Source organism: Brassica rapa, chromosome A07, assembly GCF_000309985.2.
Source record: "Brassica rapa cultivar Chiifu-401-42 chromosome A07, CAAS_Brap_v3.01, whole genome shotgun sequence".
Lineage (NCBI taxonomy): Eukaryota > Viridiplantae > Streptophyta > Magnoliopsida > Brassicales > Brassicaceae > Brassica > Brassica rapa.
The window spans coordinates 15,471,291-15,494,231 of record NC_024801.2 but is presented as its reverse complement, the minus strand read 5'-3'; the positions used below and the strand labels follow the sequence as shown (position 1 = coordinate 15,494,231).

At 36.3% G+C, this 22,941-nt stretch overlaps 3 protein-coding genes across 7 annotated transcripts; 2 read left to right on the top strand and 1 right to left on the bottom strand.

Annotated features, from left to right (window-relative positions):
• Positions 1–645: 645 nt before the first annotated feature.
• LOC103829662 (OTU domain-containing protein 5) lies at positions 646–3,590 on the top strand. 4 transcript variants are annotated; one of them, XM_009105345.3, is made up of 9 exons: positions 646–917; positions 1,017–1,767; positions 1,859–2,020; positions 2,261–2,338; positions 2,426–2,504; positions 2,590–2,735; positions 2,804–2,869; positions 2,946–3,120; positions 3,201–3,590. In XM_009105345.3, the coding sequence occupies exons 2-9, from the start codon at positions 1,060–1,062 to the stop codon at positions 3,401–3,403; spliced, it is 1,617 nt and encodes a 538-aa protein (XP_009103593.1). In that variant the 5' UTR covers positions 646–917; positions 1,017–1,059; the 3' UTR covers positions 3,404–3,590. The 4 variants fall into 4 exon arrangements, with proteins under 4 accessions (XP_009103593.1, XP_018508810.1, XP_009103595.1 ...); XM_018653294.2 differs by having other exon boundaries at positions 647–917; positions 1,056–1,767; XM_009105347.3 differs by having other exon boundaries at positions 652–917; positions 1,077–1,767.
• A 235-nt stretch (positions 3,591–3,825) lies between these two features.
• LOC103829661 (NAC domain-containing protein 40) lies at positions 3,826–8,082 on the top strand. 2 transcript variants are annotated; one of them, XM_009105344.3, is made up of 3 exons: positions 3,826–6,796; positions 6,979–7,442; positions 7,552–8,082. In XM_009105344.3, exons 1-3 carry the CDS (start codon positions 6,616–6,618, stop codon positions 7,936–7,938), a joined length of 1,032 nt encoding a protein of 343 aa, XP_009103592.1. In that variant the 5' UTR covers positions 3,826–6,615; the 3' UTR covers positions 7,939–8,082. The 2 variants fall into 2 exon arrangements, with proteins under 2 accessions (XP_009103592.1, XP_009103591.1); XM_009105343.3 differs by having other exon boundaries at positions 7,546–8,082.
• An 8,755-nt stretch (positions 8,083–16,837) lies between these two features.
• On the bottom strand, positions 16,838–18,126 carry LOC103829659 (NDR1/HIN1-like protein 10). Its single transcript, XM_033275050.1, has 2 exons — positions 17,047–18,126; positions 16,838–17,009 (listed from the first exon to the last, which is right to left on the bottom strand). Exon 1 carries the CDS (start codon positions 17,841–17,843, stop codon positions 17,130–17,132), a length of 714 nt encoding a protein of 237 aa, XP_033130941.1. The 5' UTR covers positions 17,844–18,126; the 3' UTR covers positions 16,838–17,009; positions 17,047–17,129.
• Positions 18,127–22,941: the final 4,815 nt, after the last annotated feature.

The window sequence follows — 22,941 nt, the reverse complement described above, 5'->3', positions numbered from 1 at the left end:
TTCTCTGTCTATTCTTACAAAAAAAAAATTCTTCAGCCTTTAACAAGCTGAAAATTTGGCTAAGCCTAAAACTAAAGGTCTAGCACCTCTCCCATTGGAGAGTCAACTTGTTACCTTAGACTATCTCTAATGTATTTTACTATTTTCATCTCTAAAATAAAGGAACTCTATAATAGAGATGAGATATGCTCCAATGTATTCCTTTAAAATAGCAATCTCTAAATGTAAAGTAAAAAAATAGAGAAATTAGATTTCTTCCTCTATAAATAGAATAAAAAATAAAGATCTTTATTATAGAGAAAGAAATAGAGATGTGTTGGAGCAATTTTACCCTCTAAATACTAGTATTATAGAAATGGAAATAGCTATAGGTTGGAAATGCTCGGTTGACCATTGCATGTTCCAAGTCCACCACTTAAGTCTAACGTTGGCTGAGATGATTTTCTGCAATCTGGTTTGTATACCTCAAACAGACATGGCTTTGTCGATCAAACCCCAACTTGGTCAATCGGACGCATTTTTTCTATCAATTTACTAGTATTGATTTATAACCATTAATACTGTTAATTACAGAAAATAGCTCTATTTAGTATTTGAAAATTAATTAGTTGAAGAGCCTTGATGCATTCAAGTGGCCTTTGCTTACGTTGGAGAGAAACATCCATAGATGATGTGGACACGTGTGGACGCAGTAGAGAAGTCGCGTAGCTGAGTCCACGTCAGCACTCCGGCCGTCTCTCCCAACCCGATCACCACGGTTAACAAAAAAAAAAAAAAAACACTTATCATTCTCAACAAGAGAATAATAATATAAATAGACACCTTCTTCTCGCGAAACCCTAATCTTCGATTTCCGCTGCGTTCTTCCGAATCTCCGTCGGATCTCAAATTCGTGTTCTCAGCTGCTGAAATCTCCGGTGAGTTGCTTCGATTTTACGCCTTTGATTGATTTTCATGTAAAACTGTTTTCAATTTGATCGATTAATCAATCACTTTCGTGTGTGGATCCTGAGTAGTGAGATTGTGTAAAGATTGGGGAAAATTGATATTGATAGATGAATGGTAGGGGAATGCAGAGAAGGTTTTGCTGCGAGGTGGACAACGGCTGGAAGGAGTCGTCCCTCTCTCAAGGGATTGTCATCGTCGGCCCTAAAGCAAGAACCAGGGACAAACCCCGGGATCATCATCATCATCATCATCATCATCTCTAGATCTTTCATCATGGCTCGGATCTTGATTCAACGAGGAAGTTCTTCCAATCCAAGCCACCGCTCCTCTTCTGCTTCCTCCTCTTCTTCCTCTGCCTCAGCCTCAGCAACAGAACCACCACCAGTGACTGTTTATGAAGAAACTACGGATGAGGTTACTGTACTTGAAGAACAAGGAGAGTGTTCTGATGCTAAGGATGTTTCACCACTCCCCAGTGATGAACCTTTGGATAGAGAAGAAGAAGAAGAAGATGATGAAGGTTTGGTTGTTTCGGAGAACGCTGTTGTTGTTGTTGAAGGTGAAGGTGTAGATTGTGATTCTCCGGTTAGTGGTGGCGATGACCCTGATTCACCACCCTTACCTGTTCCTCCTCCACCGAAGCCTTGTTCTAATAGGAGATCGGTCTTGGGGAGTTTTGGTGATTTACAAATTGGAGCAGCGAGAAGAGGGGCTGGATCACATCCTTCTTCTCCAAGATCACAGAGTGAGAACGAAGGCTATAACAGTTCTGATGAGCATACGCCATCTTTTACTCCCTCTCATGCAGGCTCTGGCTCGGTAAAGTGTTTTTCTTTTTTCAGAGAAATATAAGTTTGAAACCGTTGGCTTTATTTTCAATTAATATATGTATGGTTCCCCGCTCTTATAGGAACGAGAACATCAGTTTGAAAGCGAGATTAGACAATCGAAAGGCTTTGAAATTAGGCGTATGCTGGAAGATGGGAACTGTCTCTTTCGGGCTGTTGCAGATCAAGTATACGGGGACTCAGAGTCATACGACTTAACTAGACAAATGTGCATGGATTACATGGTAACTTGTATAATCTTTTTTAGCTTCCAATAGGATTAAAAAGTGACTTGCATTTGAGCATAATAGCACGTGGGAAAGATATATTGAACCAACAAAAATGAAGCTTGATTGTACCTTATATATAGGCTATTCACCATGCTTTCGCTTGTTCCGTGATTTAGACGTAGCACAGAAGTAGGGGTTTTTAGTCTTGATGGTAACAATTGGTAGAACTTAGTGGTTTCATGATGGATGCTTTAGGAACACGAGAGGGATCACTTTTCTCAGTTCATAACTGAAGGCTTTACCTCTTACTTGAAGAGGAAAAGAAGAGACAAGGTGCTTTTGCTCTAATCCATGTCTTCACTTTGTATACTTTTCTGTCAAACAGACTGTTTGACACCTCTTTCACACAAATGGTAATAGGTCTATGGAAACAACGTGGAGATCCAAGCTTTGGCAGAAATGTATAATAGGCCTATCCACATTTACTCATATAGCACAGGTGCTGCAACTTGGATTGACATTGGAAAAAAAATAGTTCTATACTGAAATGTATGTCAAGTCTAATGTTTTTTTCTTTCATATAGAGCCTATCAACATATTTCAAGGGAGCTACAACACGGATACACCTCCTATAAGGCTGAGTTACCACCATGGGAATCATTACAATTCGTTGGTTGATCCACATCGGTTGACAGTTGGTGCAGGACTTGGATTTAGTAGCCTGACTGGGGTAAATATCGTCTCTTCTCTTCTTTGTTCAGCTGTCCAAAAGAACGTACCTCAAACTAGAAATTACAGAGACAAGTGGACGGGGAGCAGGTGAAAGCTGCTATAAAGGCTCAGCAAGAACATCAGATTGATAATGCAAGTAACCCGTATCATCATCTATAGTCCACCAAATCTGTCTTGAGTGCTGCTTACGTATCTGTCTTTGTTACAGGCGCTCATAGCAGAAGGGAGATATTACTCTGACCTTGAGCTTACTGAGAAGGAAATAGAACGATCTGTAATGGAAGCATCTCGTGCTGAGTATCTTATGGAACGGTCTAAACCACGAATTGGTCCCAAGGAATCATCCACCTCTAATGCTGGGACGTCGTCCTCTTCTGGAGCTAGTGAGTCTTATCTTTCTATTTGAAACCCTCTTTCTTTCACCTAGAAATTCGTGACACAAAATTGAAATTCTTGTAAGCAGGACCTTCGGGCAGTGATAGGAAACCAATCGAGAAGACGGTGCTGAGCAGCAGCATTGAGATGGTTTTGTCGATGGGGTTTAGCTACACGCAGGCCATTGAAGCTTATAGCATTTTTGGGGACGACGTTGACTCTATGGTCTGCTATGTACTGGAGACGAGCTGTGGCAGCAAAAACCGACGCAAAGGCAAAGCCACAGAATAGAGAATGTAACATGAGTTGTTCCTGTATTGATATATAGAACCTACCGAGGAAGTACCAACGTGTGGGAGATTTAAAGTACACCCTTAAATCAGAATAATGAATAAACTTCCTGCATATTGGCATATATGTACGTGTCTTCTGTACTCTTAGTCCTATTAGTTGAATAAGAGAAAACATTCTGAAAAAATAATTGGATGCTTACAACTCCCTCAAGACCCATGATTAATACAACCTGATTAATGTACTGAAAAGTGTCTCCATTGCGACCGACTTATCTAGCTTTCCTAGTTTAGGTAGTAGTATCATGTGCGGGAGAGCAAGAGAGAACATTGCATGCTTTTGCCAGGTCACTCCAAATTTTTGGAAAAAGATTATATACAAATAGATCCCAAAAAAATTTTCTTAGGCTTTCAAATATATAAAATTCTTTTCTATAGACACAACCATATGAATTTTAAGCCGACCCTGATTACATGGGTCCGTCCACACAAGAAGTGAGTATTCTTGGCAAGCTCTTCATGATGCACTTTCAGGGGCCACCAATTATCATTCGTGAAATAATAATACTCCATAAATATTAGTGTAAAGACGAATCCAATCCTGAAGAAGTTGTAGGACCATGATTAACTCAGGTTTTTAGGGTGGATTCTTAGCTTCGGATAAGAGAACTGTTTCTTAGCTTTTCTTAGTTTTTAACTAAGAAAAACTAAAAACCGTCTCTTAAAGAATCAAGCTCTTTACTTTTATTGTGGATAATTAATCCAGTAAGCAAGTTCTCTTACATTTTTTTTTTTACACTTTTCTAAATTATCATCTGCTAAATTATCTTCTCCATTTTTGTACAATGTCTAATCATTTTATTGTGGATAATTAATCCAGTAAGCAAGCTCTCTTACTTTTTTTTTCCTCAAATTTATTTATATTAAAGGGATAGATCCAAGGCCAAATCCAAATTACAACACATTTGTTTGCTACCAACAGTCTAGGATCCACCACAAGGATCACACTAAGTATAACCAAAAAAATACAATGGACTACACTTCAGGCTACACAATAGATGTTTAAACTTTCTCAAAGGAAATCAATGTCAAGAGCCATCCAGGAGCACTCGTAGCCACATAGGATTGATTCCATTGGATTGTCGTCGCACTTTCCGCCATCAGATAAGCACATCTATTAGAGCTTCTAGATTCAAGTTTGCTTTTCCAACAATCAAACTTACCCAAGAAATTTTTCAGTTCAAGATAAACTGAAGTAAAGGAAGGCCAAGCTTTTGGTCTTTCGATGACTTTCATCAAAACAACATCCTCTCCTGCCAATATAATTTTGTCAAAACGATGAGCAGCCATACAATCTAGGGTCCAGACTAAGGCTTGCAGCTTAGCTTCCTTAAAAGACGAGATCCCAGAAAAGTATCTCCCACTATGCAACAAGGATTCACTGGTACTGTCCCTGACAATCCACGCTGCACCCACAATATGGTGCTTCTTAACCCACTTTACTCCAAAATTACATTTCACCCAATTATCAGGAGGTTTGGACCACTTCCTCTTCTGATTCCTTACAGATTCTTCATCTCTTTGTTCACCCTCCCTATCCAACTGTTAAGCCAAAAACCAAGTCGAAACTTCATCCAACATTTTGTCTACAATTTCCACAGGCCCATCTTCTTTCGCTTCAAACATAAATTTGTTTCTGTTCTTCCAGATAAGCCACATAATCCAAGGGTAACATCTTCTGATTTTCAAAAGAACTCTAATGTTCTTACTCATTTGAATAAGATAGTTGAAGTTCACGTACAGAGATTCCTGATGAAAACCGTTTTTGGGTGCCGGAAAATTAGATAGAGCCAACTTGTCGTGCTACTTTACAAGTAAACAAGACATGGTTTGGAGTTTCCTCTTGTGTACCACAATGTTGGCATAGCATATCTACTTTCATTCCTCTACCCGACATAGAATTCGCTACAAGTATTGCATTCGACAGAGTTTTCCACATAAAAGCTTGGATTTTAGGAGCAGTGAAAGAGTTCCAGATAGCTTCTTTAAGACAATTTATCGACGGTTGCATTGTTGCTTCTTGGAAAACATTCCTCAATCTTGATCTAGAAGCCAGCCAATTACCTGATCTGGCAGTATACTCTCCACTTTTGTTATGCTTCCAACACCAGAAATTATCATATGCCACAGCCATTTCAAGCTAGCAAGCTCTCTTACATCGACTATCTTTTCCTGCTGAAATGTTTTCCAACTTCCAAATTATGTTTTTTTTTCTGCTTCCGAAAAAATGAAAATCTTTACAAAAAATAAAATATTTTCATATTTTAAAATATGGAAGAATCTAACATAAATTTCGAGTACATTGATCTATACAAGGGATTTGTAAACTTGGAAGAGAAAGTACATTGATCTATAAAAGGGATTTGTAAACTTAGAAGAGAAAGATTTACTATTATTCACTATTGACTATAGAACCATGCAGGTAGAACGAGGGTTTACGGATCAATTTGTTGTACACTTACTCTATTATCAATAAACATTATCTTTGAACTATTTGTTTAGTTTTACTATTTTTCATGTTGTACACTTGCTGGTGTATTTTTTAAAAAAAAATTCGTGCTTTTCTTCTTGTAACTTTAAAAGAAAAACCAACAATTTAAAAACGAAAGTCTTCTTAAAAAAATTATCAAAAACAAAAAAGTATTCATCATTTATAACATAAGAAACAGTTAAAAAATCAATACTTATAGCAAAATCTATTCCGATCTTATTCAACAAAAAGAAAACTGATAACATAAAAAAGGAGGAATAAGCACATTTTGTTTTACACGGTAATTGAAAATGCTTTATTGAAAATGCAGAGACTTTTTTTTTTTTTTTTTGGTCAAATGCAGAGACTAATGAGGAAAAAAACAAAGAATAAATGAGAGAACTTCAAGACAGGGTTTAGTTTCCGTCCAACAATATACCACCACATCATCACTTTTGTCCTTTACCATCTCATCACACGCTTCCGTTATTCGTCCTTCCCACACAGTCATCTACCACGTCATCATTTCCAATTGAAACCGCCAAAAATATCAAAAACACAAACCTTTACCCGAAGCAAAGTAGCAGCTGCTCCTCTCGCATTAATACTCATATGCTCTCCATGTTGAAGCAAAAACGCAAACCGTTATTCGTGTTCTTAAGAAGAAAAAAAAATCAAGAAAAATGTCAAAAGAAGCTGAGATGTCCATCGCTGTATCGGCCTTGTTCCCTGGGTTCAGATTCTCTCCGACCGATGTGGAACTCATCTCGTATTACCTCCGTCGTAAAATCGAAGGTGACGAAAACTCTGTCGCAGTGATCGCCGAGGTCGAGATTTACAAGTTCGAGCCGTGGGACTTGCCAGGTTTGTTTACCATTAAAATTTTTTTTACCATTTAAAATTTCTTTATAGTAGTATATCCCTTTAATGAGAAAAAAAGCTCTGTTTCATTGGTTATTAATATGTTCATGTAAACTATTATTGTGTAACACCAAACCAATCATAACTAGTCGGTTTAAACCGGTTAACACTAATACACTAAACAGGAGAATCCAAGTTGAAATCGGAGAACGAGTGGTTTTACTTCTGTGCTAGGGGAAGAAAATATCCACACGGGTCACAGAGCCGGCGAGCTACAGAGCTAGGATACTGGAAAGCTACTGGTAAAGAGCGGAGCGTGAAAGCTGGGAACCAAATAGTTGGAACCAAGAGGACACTCGTCTTTCACATCGGTCGGGCTCCTCGGGGTGAAAGAACAGAGTGGATTATGCATGAATATTGTATCCACGGTGCATCTCAAGACGCGTTAGTGGTGTGCCGGTTAAGGAAAAATGCTGATTTTCGAGCTAGTTCGAGCCAGAGACAAATGGAGGATGGTCTAGTGCAAGACGATGACTACGTTGGTCAAACCGGTGGGTCTGAGAGGGAGAAGAAATCTTATTTGGTTGATGAACCTGAGCAGCTTCAGATATCAAATGGTGACATAGCAGAATCATCAAACGTTGTTGAGGTCAGATTCTTTTTTTTTTTTAATGTTTTCCAGTTTTTTTTTTTTGATATTTATGTTTTCGAAAGTTGATCCTAAACTTTAATTTGTAACTGAATCTCTTCAGTATCAGGATGACACCAACGATGATTGCTACGCCGAGATTCTGAACGATGATATAATAAAGCTGGACGAGGAGGCGGTGAAAGCAAACCAAGCATTTCGTACAAATTATCCGACACAACAAGAAACAATATTCACCGAGGCATCATCTAGTAAGCAGATGTCAGAATGTGGTACGAAGAAAGAATCAAAGCAAACAATGAATAGTTACGCTTTGTTCAGGATCAGGAACGACAGCACTGCCTCCTCCTCTGGCTGGAGAATTCCGAATCCTTTAACCCATATCAAGAAAGATGATACCCAAAGAGTGACAAAGAATGTTTTGGCTACTACTGTTTTCTTGACTATATTAATGTCTGTCCTTTTTACTGTCCTAACAGGTAGGGACAGGGACTGAGTCTTATTCTAACTCAGACCTATGTGTACTTGTAATACGGAAACTTAATACTTTAGTAGTAACTTGTAACTAAACTTGTTTTGTATGTTTTTCTTTCCTCTACTTTTTGGGGGACCGAGTTATTAATTTTAGTGTTTGTAGATATTTCTTGCCGACTCATTACGAACGGTCTTGGCTTACGATACTACCCGTCTTTTAAATAGTTTGTTCTCCACCTTTCCTATACATAGACCAGCCAACAGAGAATGTTGCAGACCATGAGTGGCTGATATTTATAGTAAGCTGAGTTGCCAACTTCGATCGCTCCAGTAACTGTACTAGACGAATGAGGGAAAATCGGTCTAGTCATATTGATAAGCAGTGCAGAGATCGAGAACCCAGCAGCATCTGCCTCAAGATGTTGTTTGTCTAACCCAGCAGCAAAGACTGTAGATTTCGATATGCTTACACATAAACCAGAGACCCTAGCAAAATAGATAGAAAAATCTATCTAAGATTATAATTTCAAATATATACATGTATATTCTTAAATATAATTTTTATGTTTACTTAAATCAAATTTATATTAAAATATTGATACGAAAAAGAAAATTTACAATATTAATAACATTTTATTTTAAAATATAATTTATATTTATCTGTTAAAAAATATTTTAATTTTTTTTACTGCACATGGTGGAGGAAGACACCTAGTGTATTGTATCTTGCAAGAACATTAAAAATGTGTAGAGTTGCAAAATCCCATTATACTATTATTTAAGAAGTGTTTTAGCTTACTTATCATGTTCTCCATGATTTTAGGATATCTTGCTTATTTGTCAAGTTTTCAACAATTTTAGTTAATAATTTTCTTATTTGTCATATTTTTAATTAATTTAATTGAATCATTAGTTTAAATAATCGATCTATATTACTATTTAAAACTTAAAAATCATCATCTATATAAATATTTGATACTTCAAAAAATTCAAAAGTACAACCATAGATGAGGGAGAATCATTTGTGAAGACCATTATATCGTCTGCAAAGCTAAGGCAAGTCAGCTTCAAGGACAGACATGATGGGTGGTAACCAATCGCGCGCTGAGCACAGCATAGTTGAGAAGCTTCGACAGGACATTACTGACGATGACAAATAGATAAAGGGAAAGAGAGCATCCTTGCCTTATGCCTCTAGAGCTAGAGAAAATACCTTCTAACTCTCCATTAACTGAAACCGAGAATCCAGCAGTGTCTATACACCGCATTATCCAAATCACAGAGAGGTCCCGGTAACCCATTGCTCGAAGTGTAACCTCTATGAAAGACCACTAAACAGTGTCAAACGCCTTGGAGATGTCTACCTTAATAGCAGCTCTTGATGATATCCCTTGTTTATGACAGTCTTTGACTATCTCCGTTTCTAACAATACATTTTTAAGAAGGAGACGCCCCTTAACATCATACTGATTCAACTCAATAGCAGAAGGGAGAGTGACCTTTAGCCTCATTGGAAATATTTTGTAGATGTCACTGCAACAGACAATGGGTCTATAGTCAGTCATATGCTCAACATCCGATATTTTGGGGACCAGAGATAACATTTTTTTTTGTTCAAATTAAACTTATATTGAAACGCAGTTACTCATCCCGAAGAGGGTTTGATCGTAGGTAGTACAAAGCTGATTTAGCTAATGAATCAGCATGAGCATTTGCTAAACGCGGAATAAACTTAAAAGAGATAGAGGTGAAAGACTGAGCCAACAGATGGATGTCATGTAGGATGCCTTTCAAAGCCACATCTTGTCCGTGTGAGTTCAGGAGCAGGATAAGAGCTTTTGAGTCAGAATAAACATTGAGACTGCTGACATGTGACGAGACTGCAGCGTTAACCACAGCTTTAACCGCAAGTGCCTCAGCCACAAGGGCCGAGGTGACAAAGCGCCGGTGAGATGAAGAAGACTCCGCACAGGTTCCTTCAGCGTCTCGGAGTTGCCATCCGAGGCCGCAGTTACCTGTTGAAGAATCCCAAGCTGCATCTGAGAATGAAGACCAAGTATAAGAATTAACAGCTTGTGAAATGTTAGAAGAAACCACATAATGTGGTACAGGAGGCTTTGCGACCATCGTCAGAAACCACATAATGTGGGACCAGAGATAACAATGTCTGCATTTGTACTCTTTTGGAGCAGGCCATATAGGAAAAAAAACTGAACTGCCACAAGAAAATCTCTACCCACCACTGGCCAAGCTTCCTTATAGAATTCAATTAGGTATCCATCTTGCTCTGGCGCTTTGTTTGATGATATAGAGAACATCATCTTCTGTACTCGAGCACCTGTAGTCAACCACACCTCGCAAGTATTCAATAGTAGGTACTAAGCCAGGGCGTTCGGGTCTTCAGATCGGGTTTGGGCCGGTTCTTCTCGGATCTAGGTCTTTCGGATATTTAGGATCTCAAAATGACACGAATACCAAAATTCCATCAAATTTAATCAAAATCTATCGTATATATCTAAAATTTTACAAAATAACTTAAAATAAAAACATTTTACACTCTAAATTTTACATTTAAAACCTCAAATTACTTGAAAATGCTACAAAATAATACAAAGATTATAACAAAAAGATATTTCAACTAAATCATAAAAAAAAATATAGACAATAAAACACAAAAATCATAGTTTTGTATATTCATGTTTTTTAAGTCAGGCATGAATCGGTTCTTATCAGTTCGGGTCTATTCAGGTTGGTTTCTTTTGGTTATGGTTCATTCAGGTAGAAGAATTTTTGACCCAATAGATACTAGTATATTTTCGGTTCGGTTTCGGTTCAGTTATTTTTGGGTAAAATGCTCAGGCCCAGTAGGTACCTCCAAATAATTTGGTTGAGCATTGAGAAATTTTTCAAAATGCAAGGCTCCTTCCGCTTTTATCTCCTTCACATCCATGAGAACCCTTCCATCAGCGGTTATAATCTGCATGATAGGTTCTTAGAGTTCCTATCTTGAGACTTTATGGTAAAACCAAGTCTTTCGATCCTTAATCCAAGAGACTTTTGAAAATAAAACTGATTTTCAATATCGGAGATGTGATACCAATGTTTCCAAGCATCAGATGCTTCTTCAAAAGTTTCTGTTGATGGACAGTTCATCTTTTCAGTTTGTTTACCACAGAGATCGTCATATGCATGTTTTACTCTGGCCGGGAGATCATCAAACCTCTCTCTATTCAGCTGATGGAGATCACACTTTAGGTTTTTTTAGCTTATTGTCGAAGAGCTTTAGAGCTGATCTTGAGTGATAAAGTGGGATATGATTACCCCAATTACTGGCCACTACCTCTAAAAACCGTGGATGACTTGCTACATGACTGGATAACTTGAAAGGTTTCATATTTTGATGTCAAAACTGGCCTTAGTTGCATAAGAAACATATATGGTCCAATACACCTCCAGCCTCAAATGTACTGAAAAACACTGGAAAATCATAGAGCCGCTTATTGTTCACCAGCACTTATCTTACTCATGTATGTCTTCCTTTTTTATACTCTTTCTCTTTCCCAATAAAAATTTATGTACTTAGATCTACTTAAACAAACACAAAATTTATTGTTGGATTCAATTGCTCTCTCTCGGCATATGCAATGAAATTTATTTTGAAGTGAATATACTTAATTATTAATTGTTACCTTGTGTCTAGCTACTAGATTATGTATTGCTTTGTTCTATTTTTCTTTTTTTCAAAAAATAAAAATATACATTTAGAAATCAGAGTTCTTGAAGACGATTAGAAATATACCTTTAAAAGTATTCTTGAAGACGATTGCATTATTTATGTCCTTAGTTGACTTTTTGCCGTCCCTCAGGCCTCAGCACACTTCGTTATTCTTTTTTTGTGTCAACTTTCAGTCAACTTAAAAAATGCATATAACATTTAAACTACATTTTCCCCTTCTGCCAGTACATTTGCATTGTCATATGAGTGCAGACTCGTTCCAACCTTGTTTAAATATGTAAGTTGCTTCAACTGCTTTGCTTATATACATTGAAAATCTTACATTGCGAGATTAAGCTCGTGGGTGTCCATCAACATAGAGCAATGTCAACATCTTCTCACTCGTACCGGATGAGCAGCGGAGAGGATCAACATAGCTACATCCATAATTCTTCATACCAGGTATAGTATAATTGACTGTTAAATCATCTTCTTGTATATCCAAGATTGGAGCGATGATGATTGTATGCAGTAAATATCATATAATTTATCCTCTCTAGCGTTAACCATGTTACGTACTTTTGTGATGGAATAAGTAATTTAAGCCAAATAGAGATATTGAATTTGAGGATTTTAACCATGTTATGCAGAGGTAAATAATTTTCTTTTCATTTGATATTACCTGAAACAGGAGATGGATATCGAGATGATTCCATGGAGTTCAGAGAAGTCATAGGACCCTTCAATCGCAGGCACCAATTGTAAGGAGTCAGATTCAAAGACCACCGTCCTCAATTGTAGGTCGATAGCTTGCTCCATTGTCGAGCGCATTGCTAGTCCCTCCGCCACGAGAGACGAGATCACAAGCTCACAAGTAACACTGTGAGAGTAAAATCTCTCATTCCTAACATGGCTGAAGGTCCACGCTAGACCAGCAGCATTGAGTTCCTTCTTCCAGACCGCATCAGACCTGCAAATAACTTTGACTCTTGATGATCGAGGAACTTGTGATTTCCTGCATTTGGGAACCATAGCAGGTTGGGCTTTCTTTCATTCTTTTGCGTCACATAGATTTTGTTATCGTTTCTTGAGCTGTGAATTCGCGTTTCTGGAAGATGAGCAGGTTCCTTGCTGGCCAGATAGAAGAGATGATCCATGGAGCAAGGTGGCAATCGATGAGTCCTGTTGGGGGGAGGACAATAGACTTCAAGGCTACTCTCCAGCCCATCTCAAAGGAAGTAATTTGCGTTGGATCAAAACCTCCTGCATAAGGTGCCAATTTCCATACCTCTTGTGCATAGAGACAATGGTAGAATAGGTGGAGGATAGATTCGGAACAATCACACCTGATGCACTTTGAGCTAGGTATAATTTGTCTTGCAACCAACAGCTCTCCTACAGGTAGAGCTCCGTGTAAAGTCTTCCACGGGAGGAGCTTTAATTTAGGCGCCATTTGTATTTTCCATACATCATTGATCCAGTCTTGATTAGAAGCTTGAGTTGCTAGGACCCTTGGTTTATTTTTCTCTAGTGCAGCAAAGTATCCAGACTTTGCAGAATAATTACCTGAAGATTGTTTGAGCCAGATTTGTTTGTCAACACCTCCCCACTTGCTAGGCTTGATTGTTCTGATAGTTTCCGACAGTAGAGGGATATGTTGTTCGACTTTCCTTTCACCCCATTCTCTTGCTTGTGGCTTGAAAAGTTCTGAGACTTTCAGGTTCATATCAAGTTTTGGTATCAGTCCCATTGGGACACCAACAGCATTAGTGAATAACCAAGGTTCCTGCCATGCTAACACATTCTGTCCACCGCCAATGGGAGCAGGCCGCTGGATCCTTGACGTTGAGAAAATCTTGATCATGGAAATATTTTCCAGAAAGTACACGGGCTAGGAGACACGATGGGGAGGTCAAAATACGCCAACTCACTTTTGTAAGAAGAGCATCATTAAAACTTTGTATGTCTCTGAAGCCCAAGCCTCCATCTCTTTTAGATTTCATAATTGTATCCCATGATATCAGTGACATTCCGTGCACTCCTGCCTTTGGATCCCACCAGAAACGGGTCAGAGCCGACTGGATTCTTTTACACAGTGATTCAGGAAGTTTGAAGCATTGCATCGATGAGGGTCTTTCTTCAAGTCAATTATAGTAGACATTCAACATGTTGGGAAGCCAAGACCTCAGCACAGATGACTCTACGAATCACACAACTACGAAAAAAGGAATTAAGAATATGATTAAATGATTTCCTCTTCAAAGAGATCGGGAAGACAACTAGGAGAGTCCATGGCCATATACGATGCACTAGATCATGATATGTAACACTTTTAGCCAATCCTATTAAAGATGGAGGAAAAACTTGTTCCTCTGGAATAGCTTGTATACACACTCCACAGTGTTATTAGAAAAACTTGTCTCTGAGTTAACGAACGGTTCTAAATGCGTTTCAGAGAGACATATTCAAGATAACCCCTATTTAATACAGGATGGCATTGTAGCCATGATTTGGAGAACTTGCAATGTCTAAAGAAATAGTTCATCTTTTATATCTCTCCCATTTCGATGAAGACATTTAATTGCAAGAATAAGAAATTGCAGTAACATGAAAAACGATTCAGAGAACAGAGAAAGAGGTAATCAAGACAAGATGGTGATGAGATTTGGTATACCTAACAAAGGTAACTAATATAACAAGAGAATTATGTCCAAGTTAAAAAAAACCAAGTTATTGGTATGGAACTAAAAACAAAACAAAATGTGATTTAGGATTTACCAATCTCACATCGAGAATAAAAGAGGACAAGTATATTAATATATAAGAGACATATGTCATTCAAACTATTAAAAAAATTTGAAGTAGAAACTAAAAGCTAGTGTTGGTCCCTTTATCACTTTCTGAACTAGAATGTAGGATTTCAAACAGAAATCTAAAAAAATATTGTTTCTACTAACTATTTCTTCAAATTATTATGTAATAAAAAAGCCAAGCAAATAAATGTTTTATATTGAATACCATGCAATGAGGTTGTTGAATAAATAAGACATATGTTAGTAAAAACATAAAAGAAAACGTTGACATAGATTCTAATCAATGACTTGACAGGGTTTTGAAACTATAGCTTTCAAGTCGTTCAAAATAGGACAAGTCACGACTAAACTATTCTTCAAGATCCCAAATTTGCCTAGAATATTTACATGCGCAACAACTTTCATCGTACCGTCCCTCATCCCCAAGCTCCCATTAGTCTTATTGATTGTTACGACCGCTGTCCACGGGGTACGTTCATGTGGCTTTTGTAGCGTGCTCTGCAAGAAAACACTCTCTGACTGGAAAATTCCTTCGATCTGTACGCCTACACTCATCTTGCTGTAGTATATGTCTGTCGTATAGCTTGGGTTGGTCGATGACAGATTCACCTGTTTTGATAGATAACAAGATTTTTAATTTGATTAAACAGTGTCTTGGATAACCAAATCGTACCAAACCAGATAAGTTTTGGTTAGATTGCTATTCTTTGTAATAGAAAAACGAATCGGAAAATCAAAGGTTGGACAGTTTAGTTGTGTTTGGGAGTTGAATGAGGCTAACAAAAAGAATCAAAACGCTTACCACCAAACTTGAGTTTGAAACGGGATCAACGGAGAGGTCGTCAAGCATGAACTGTGGAACAGGCGGATGGATAAGGGTCAAGATGACGACAAGCCCAAGTAGTAGTAAACCCACTGCGGCACAAGACCAGACTAATATTTTTTGTTCTCGTTTTTGTTGGATGTCTTCATAACTTACGCTTAACGATGCGCCTTCTTCCAGCTTCCTCGTTGGTTTTTTTTTGGCAAAAAGCTTCCACATTGTTTAGATCCTTAAGTCAGCTAACTTCTTAATTCTTATTGAACTTTGTGTAGTTTTTGAAGTAATAACTATGACACGCTGATTTATATAGAGACTCAGAAGCTTTAGAGAGTAGAGGAGAATGATGATTAAGGAAATCTTCTAAAATCAAGACTTTAAAAGAGAACTATATTGTAAAAACGGAAAACCTAGGGTTTTGGAAATTTACTAAAATCAAGATTTGAATAATTATGTAAATGTGAAATTGTTTAGTTAACATACGAATTATACATATGCAAACTTAATAAACTAAATAATTATTAGACACAGATGTATAACACTTGTCCTGGTGCATCAAAATCACAAGTGCAGGACGACGGAAGCTCACTACCTCTGCAGGACCTGCTCGAGCACATCATTTTGTTAGTAACTCTGTTTCTGTGTCAGGTTTGGCACATCACTACCTCTGCAGGACCTGAACCGAATGAGCATCTCTCTGTAAGTATTTTTCTGAGTCTTGGATTATGAGCCTCTAATCATATGACTGAAACACTTGGATTTTGGTAGATGTTACAGATATGGTTCCTGTTATGAATAAACGTTTCACCACTTATACTAAGTATGGTTGTGTTCGTATGGGTTAGTTTTGGTGTGAAAAATAAAATAGTGAACAAAAAATAAAAGCATTACTCAATTTATAAGAGAAACTTACTAATCTATTAAAAAATGGAAAATAGAGCAAGGTTGAATCATTTCTTATTACAAACTCTATTTTATAGTGAAATATGGAGTATGGTTAGAAATGCTCCCATAAATCTTATAGAACCCTCTTTAAGAGGCAGTGTATAAATTTTGAGAGTAAAAGATGAAATAATGCAGAAAGATAGACATAAAACCCCACCAGCAACTACTTGTTCAAATATTCTAGAAAGCTAAAGACAGTGGTTACAAATCAAACAAATCCAGCTTATACAGCAAAATAAAGGAAAGATCCTGGAATCTTACCAAAGCAACCAGAACCATTCAGAACACATTATCTCTTAACTCATGGTCTCTTACTCACCAATCCAAAACAACAGTAGCACTGTTCGAAAGAGATGTATACGAAATTCAGAAGCAAGCAGCATATCCATATAGTAAATATAATTAAAACACACAACAACGTATCATGACCACAACTAGAGTCACCAAGAACATGGCCTTGCAACAAAATAACAACTCGACCAAAAAAACATTACTTGAATAACAATAATTACCCACAATTTCTCAGCCTTCTCCAACAAGACTAAGCATATCCCTATTGGCTATTACTTAATCTAACGATCCAACTTGATACATTGTCAAAGAAACTGACTCTAAAATAATAACTCAATAGACCCAAAATCATTCCATAGACCGTTCAAGTTTGACTATCTTCAACCAGGCCACACAATCTTATTCCTTATTACAGGGTAAGATAAGAAATAGAATCATCTTTAACAATGAAACAGAGAATCATTCATCCTCAACAAAATAAGACATTATCCGAAAATTTCATTTCTTTCTTTCTTCAGACATGAATATTCCTTCATCCACATTGATAAGACCATCGTCGATTTATACATTCAATAACCGCAGGAATTGGTTAAAACCACACCCTAAAATTGTAAAAATATCCCTAAAGGTCAATAAGAATTGCATCTCTTCCCCGACCCAACCATCTTCCCCGAACTACTACTCCCCGGTACACCAACCGCCACGTCATCACAGTAAACCCTGACGTACCTCCTCCTCCGGTACACTCCGTACCGGAAAGTAACCACAGAGACCATCCTCAAATCGAACTCCACGCTTCCTTTCTCCGCTCTCTCTTTCCCGATCGAATCAGCCAGCTTTCCCTCCACGTAGGTCCCGGAGACGGAGAGCGTCGCGTTGATCGGGGTCTGATCCTTGGTCCCCTGGTCGAAGGGCTGCAACCGCGTCTTGGAGAGGGAATCGTCGCCGTAGTAGACGGCGCAGAGGACGGTGTCGTAGTAGAGCGACATCTTGGAGTTAGGGTTTAGGAACTGGAGGCGGAGGTCCCAGTTTCCGGTGAGCTGGTTGTTGGAGACGTTGAAGTCGGAGACGGAGAGGGAGGTGATGTAGACGGTGGGGAGCTGGGGGCGGACGACGAGGAGGAAGATGAAGAGGATGAGGCCGAAGAAGAGGATGGAGACCATCAGGGCTATGAAGAGGCGGCGGATTAGGAGGGCGCGTGGATCGGGGTGAGGCGCGTGGTAGTTTTGGTATGGGTAGGCGTTGGGAGGGTAACCGTTGGCGGATGCGGGGGGTTGTTGATTCGGGTAAGGGTACGGGTATGGATACCCAGTGGCGGGTCTGGGGTTCGGGTCTTGCTGCATAGCCTTTTGATTTAGGGATTCGGAGAGACACTAGAGAATCTGATTTGATTTTTTTTGGTGAGGAAGAAGAAGAATGAAGAAGAGAAAGTGTGTTGGTAATTAGAAGCGAGAAAGGCAGGGAACCCGAAAAAGGAAATGGATATTTTTTTTACGCGGTTTCTAAAATTATTTGGTGTCATTAAATTTGGAGTGTTATATAAGTTTTTTTTTTTACAGGAAGCTATATTATTCATAAAATTATTTGGTGTCATTAAATTCGTTATATAAGTTTCTTTTTTTTACAGGAAACTATACTATTCCTAATAAGATTTAAAATCCAGAAACTAACTGTAGATGGAAATCAATCAACATAAACGATATCTGAAATCAGAATCCGTGCACTTTTATTAGCCATTGTGTTTTATGCTATGAGAATATATTGAATACCAAAATTTGAAAAAAAAATCCTTACAGCGTCGAAATTCTTCTATAATGTAGTAAAAGTCAGTCGTTTTGTCTGTGTAAACAACATTTTCACCAAATGTAAGAGTTTGTTGCAACTGATACCCAGGCCCGGTTCTAGGGTAATGCTGGTGGAGCAAAAGCACAGGGCCCAACAAATTTTTCAAAAAATTTAGGCGGTTTTAAAACCCTAAATTCTGGAAAAAAGGTTCAAAATATTTTAACAATTACTAGAAATTTTTTTTTGGCACCGGGTCATTATTAAGCTTGAGCCGGGCCTGCTGATACCTATGTAGTATTATGGTCTCTTCACGTACTTCATTAGCCAAATAAGAACTTTATATTCGACATGTAAAGATGATAGAATTCTTTGAATATTCATGGCTTCTGTTATACTATAATAGATCATAATTTGTTGTAAACTATCCTTTTTTGGTCACCTTGTAAAACAATCCTTATCCTATAAAAGTATCATGGTCTTTCGAGACTTTGTTGATACGAACTTAGATACTTTGTAACAGCTTCTTTCAAATCATGTACTATATCTTTAATTTAGAGTTTAGCCCATAAGCATCTTTGATCTCCGATGATGTGCGTAAAATCTCGTATAGATTTTCTGTTTTTATTTTTATGAGCCTTGTCATATTACTATTTTTCCAAATGTAACAAAAAATACAAAACATTGTGATTGGTGACCAAGAGAATGAGAATGAACATTCAATTTTTTATAGTTTCTACAAAAACATGCCACTCATAAAGAATTAATTTTCTTTTCTATTCCTTGTTATTCTTTTTTTTAGAGAATAACAAAACAAAATTATTCAATCATTCTCACTCATTCCTTTAATTTTATTTCTCTCCATTTGTTTTTTATTTGTTTCTAATGTTTCTTAAATGGTCATCAGTTAAGTGTTCTTCATAAGAAACTTAAAGGACTTGCATATATTTAACGATACACATAATACTATTTGGTTTTCCTAAAAATTTGCAAATATTAGTATGTTTCTTTGTAAAAATTCTCTCACAATTCAAATAAGTATTTTAGATTTTTTAATAAATTTAAGAAATTCTAAACATTTTTTTTAATTATACAGCGGTATACTGGTCTTCACTGAAATAGGTTTAGACTAATCATGTATTAACAGCCTATATTTTTGGTTCACGTGTCGGTTCATTGTCTCTGGCGATCTTAAAATTTAATTCCTTAGTAGAAACTCAAATCCATATAACTTTACTGTATTGGATTTTACCCTCAAGTTAATCACCATTGAACCACGAGCACCGTTTTAAATTCTAAACATTTGGTCCATAAATCCTTCAGTGTCCGAGACCAGCCGTTGATTTTACAACATTTAAAATGTAAGTTACCCCAAGTAAAATTGAATTAGCAATTTTGGAAGCTATCACCACTAGAAATGGCTGATCTGCATAATCCAAAGAGAGGGAAATTGCTCTCCATAGATTTTAAAATTATTTGTAATGTTCCAGCGTTTTAGTTCCTTACCTCAAAAGGAAATATCTACTTCTCAGTTTTTATATTCATGTATTATTTTCCTTTATAACAATTTTTTTTGCATCATCCCTACCGACCACCATCCGCTTAGTTCAAATAGAATTTCTAGTAAGCATCACAAATATTATCTGTATCGCAAATATTATCTGTATGCACTGGTTCCAATTTCTCGGCGTATTTGTTTTCCTCTTGTTCTTTCTCTGTCTCGTTTGATTCTAACTAGGGTTCTATTTCCCCTCTTTCTCGCTTCTCTCGTTCTTGTTAGAGGAGGTGGGTCTCTAAAATTCAGTATGGGCTTGCTTCTCTTTTAGGCTTCATTTCTATAAGACTGTTAGGTTCTAAGGGGTTTCTAATTAGATCTGTATTAAAGTGGGCTCAGAAGTTATATATTTCATATTTTGGTTAGACTGATCAAACTTAACTTGCTAGATCTAATAGTTAAGACTATGATAATGAATAATCATTTCTAAAAGGAATTACAATTTACTTTCGCAATAAAAAAAGTGGAGAAATTGTTACAAATACAACATTTATAATACCACTTTTCATGTTTACATTAACCATTTTTATTTTTATTAATTTTTAATGAAAAGTAAAAAATATTTATATCCATAAGATTAACTAATCTAGAGTTAGGTTTATATTTGAAGAGCGAGATACGGTTTTTGAAATGAGAAATTTAGGATCCTATTAAATATATATAAATATTTAAAAATATAATTTTTAAAAAATAGTTTTAAACATAATTTTCGATTTTCAAAAAAAAAATTGAAAATTTTTTTTATAAAAAATTTGAATATAAAGAAAATATAATTCAAAAACATATTATTTTTTAAATAACTATTTATTATATATATATATAACAAAGGTATAATAGTCTTTTGTCAATTAACGGATAAAGTATTTTTTTAAATATTCATTTAATAGTGGTAAAGACGAATAATAGTACCATACAAATAGTAAACATGAAATTCCTCTAAAAATGTGAACACACTATCCAACACTTCCATGCCAATTTTACTTTGATGCCACACAATAACTTATTTTTCGTTCAGACCTCAGCTCATTCTCTTTGTGGTGTTATTTTTTGTTTGATAACCATGTGGACGACTGGATGAACTTTATATAATTTTTTAGTTGGAAAATTTGGACTCATGTCCATTGTAGAATATAAATTAACGTAATATACATAGCAATAATATGATTACAATATTCTGTATATTTTGTGTAATATTACACTGTATGTCCCTGACCAATCACAAAGCTAGATTAACTTGGGTTTCTAGTTTTCTTTTTTTTCTTTTTTTTCTTTCCCTACTGATTTTGTTTCATCTGTAGGACTTCAATTAATTAGTTATAATTAAGTATCAACTAGGTGGCCGGTCCGCACCCTGTACGGACATAAACATATTCAAATTATTAACTAAGTAGTACGTAGTTTTATAAGTAACGAATTTTATATCATAATACCACCGCCCTTGGGAGAAAGCATCATGTACAAAAAAATGTTGGTACTCAATATTTTACATGGACGAGATGGAACAAAGTAACTTCAGTATCAAGAGGTATTTATTGTGTGTACGTATAACTGCAACGTTCCAAAATAATTTGTATGTTTAAGAAGATATTTTATTTTCAAAACATGGAATAAATAGTGTATAGTTGCAGAGGTAACATATTTTATATTATCACTACATTCCCATTGAAACCCTCTTTTACCATTTCAGAATGTAATTAAGGACATAAAAATTTCAAAATATAGAATAAAAAGTTCAAAATATGTAATAAATATGGAATAAATAATGTTAGAAATTGGTTGAGCAGAGAGAAAATACGAATTGCAGTCGGTGATTTTCGAATCAGACTCTGTCAGCTTATCAAAACTATTAACTCGACGATTAAATATCCAGCTCTCTATGGAGTGACTGCGGATATTGTATCGCATATGCGGATATTGTATCGCATATGCGGATATTAATATTATGATTAGTTTAATTTTACATGGTTAGTTAATTTTTACATACAATGACATGTATATGCATAATATATAATATATGTATAATAATCACATAGTTATGATTCATTATTGGGATTTTTGCCAAAACTAACCCACAACTTGATTTTAACCTCAAACCTATACCCAAACTTGAATCAAATGCAAAACTAACCTAAAAGCCTAGTGAAATTACAGCTCAGCCCCTTGTGACCAAACAAAAAAACAGAAGCCATTTTTACGAATATAACCCCAATAAATCGTCTGAGTCGTCTGAGATGTTGGAAGTCGTCTGGACGATTGAAGTTTAAGTCGTCTGGAACCAGTTTATTTTAAAAATAATTTATAAATCTTGCAAAAAAATATTTTGATGCGTGAAAAATAAAAATCAAGTGATTATAAACAGTTTTAAGTGATATAAATTAAGATATGATAAAATTTATTTGTTTTGAAGATAGATGAGTGGAAGTAGTGAATCATGAAATACTTTGGTTTAGGAGTTTGGCAAACATATGTTGTAGTATTGTATGTATTGTTAAGGTTAGATTTTGGAAAACTAAAATGTTTTTTTCAAAAATTAGTTTTCACCTATATGTGTTTATTTCTGTGTATAGTAAACACTTTTCAAGTTTGATTTGATTTTATGAAGTGTTTAATTAGATAATTAAGTTTAGGGGTTATGTTTAGGGTGTGCACGACTTATATTTCAGTCGTCTGTTGAATAATTTACTCGGACGACGTATATTTCAGTCGTCCACATCGTGCCGAACCTTTAATTTTACCAATGTACGTTTTAACCTAACCGGATTATTTACTGGATATATAAAAGCTAGTTTAGGGGTTATGTTTAGGGTCTAGACGACTTATATTTCAGTCGTCTGGTGAAGAAATTAAAACAGACGACTTACATATAAGTCATCCAAATATTCCCGCCTAAAATTTTAAAAAAAAAATTATTTTCCCGCTTAAATAATTTAAACGAGACGACTTACTTGTAAGTCGTCTGCAAAGTCTTCTATTTTTGTTTCCCGCTAAAAATAATTAATTTCCCGCTAAAAATATTAAACTCTTCTGAACGACTTACATGTAAGTCGTCTGTTTTAATTTCTTCACCAGACAACTGAAATCTAAGTCGTCCAGGAAGTCGTCTG

What these genes read in the sequence shown, in the direction of transcription:
- LOC103829661 (XM_009105343.3), top strand. Translation starts at nt 6,616, where the DNA reads ATGTCAAAAGAAGCTGAGATGTCCATCGCTGTATCGGCCTTGTTCCCT. An exon ending in CGAGCCGTGGGACTTGCCAG is followed by an intron (nt 6,797 to 6,978) that starts GTTTGTTTACCA and finishes TACACTAAACAG; the next exon opens with GAGAATCCAAGTTGAAATCG. An exon ending in AATCATCAAACGTTGTTGAG is followed by an intron (nt 7,443 to 7,545) that starts GTCAGATTCTTT and finishes GAATCTCTTCAG; the next exon opens with TATCAGGATGACACCAACGA.
- LOC103829659 (XM_033275050.1), bottom strand. Translation starts at nt 17,843, where the DNA reads ATGCAGCAAGACCCGAACCCCAGACCCGCCACTGGGTATCCATACCCG.
- LOC103829662 (XM_009105345.3), top strand. Translation starts at nt 1,060, where the DNA reads ATGGTAGGGGAATGCAGAGAAGGTTTTGCTGCGAGGTGGACAACGGCT. An exon ending in CTCATGCAGGCTCTGGCTCG is followed by an intron (nt 1,768 to 1,858) that starts GTAAAGTGTTTT and finishes CCGCTCTTATAG; the next exon opens with GAACGAGAACATCAGTTTGA. An exon ending in GATTTAGTAGCCTGACTGGG is followed by an intron (nt 2,736 to 2,803) that starts GTAAATATCGTC and finishes TAGAAATTACAG; the next exon opens with AGACAAGTGGACGGGGAGCA.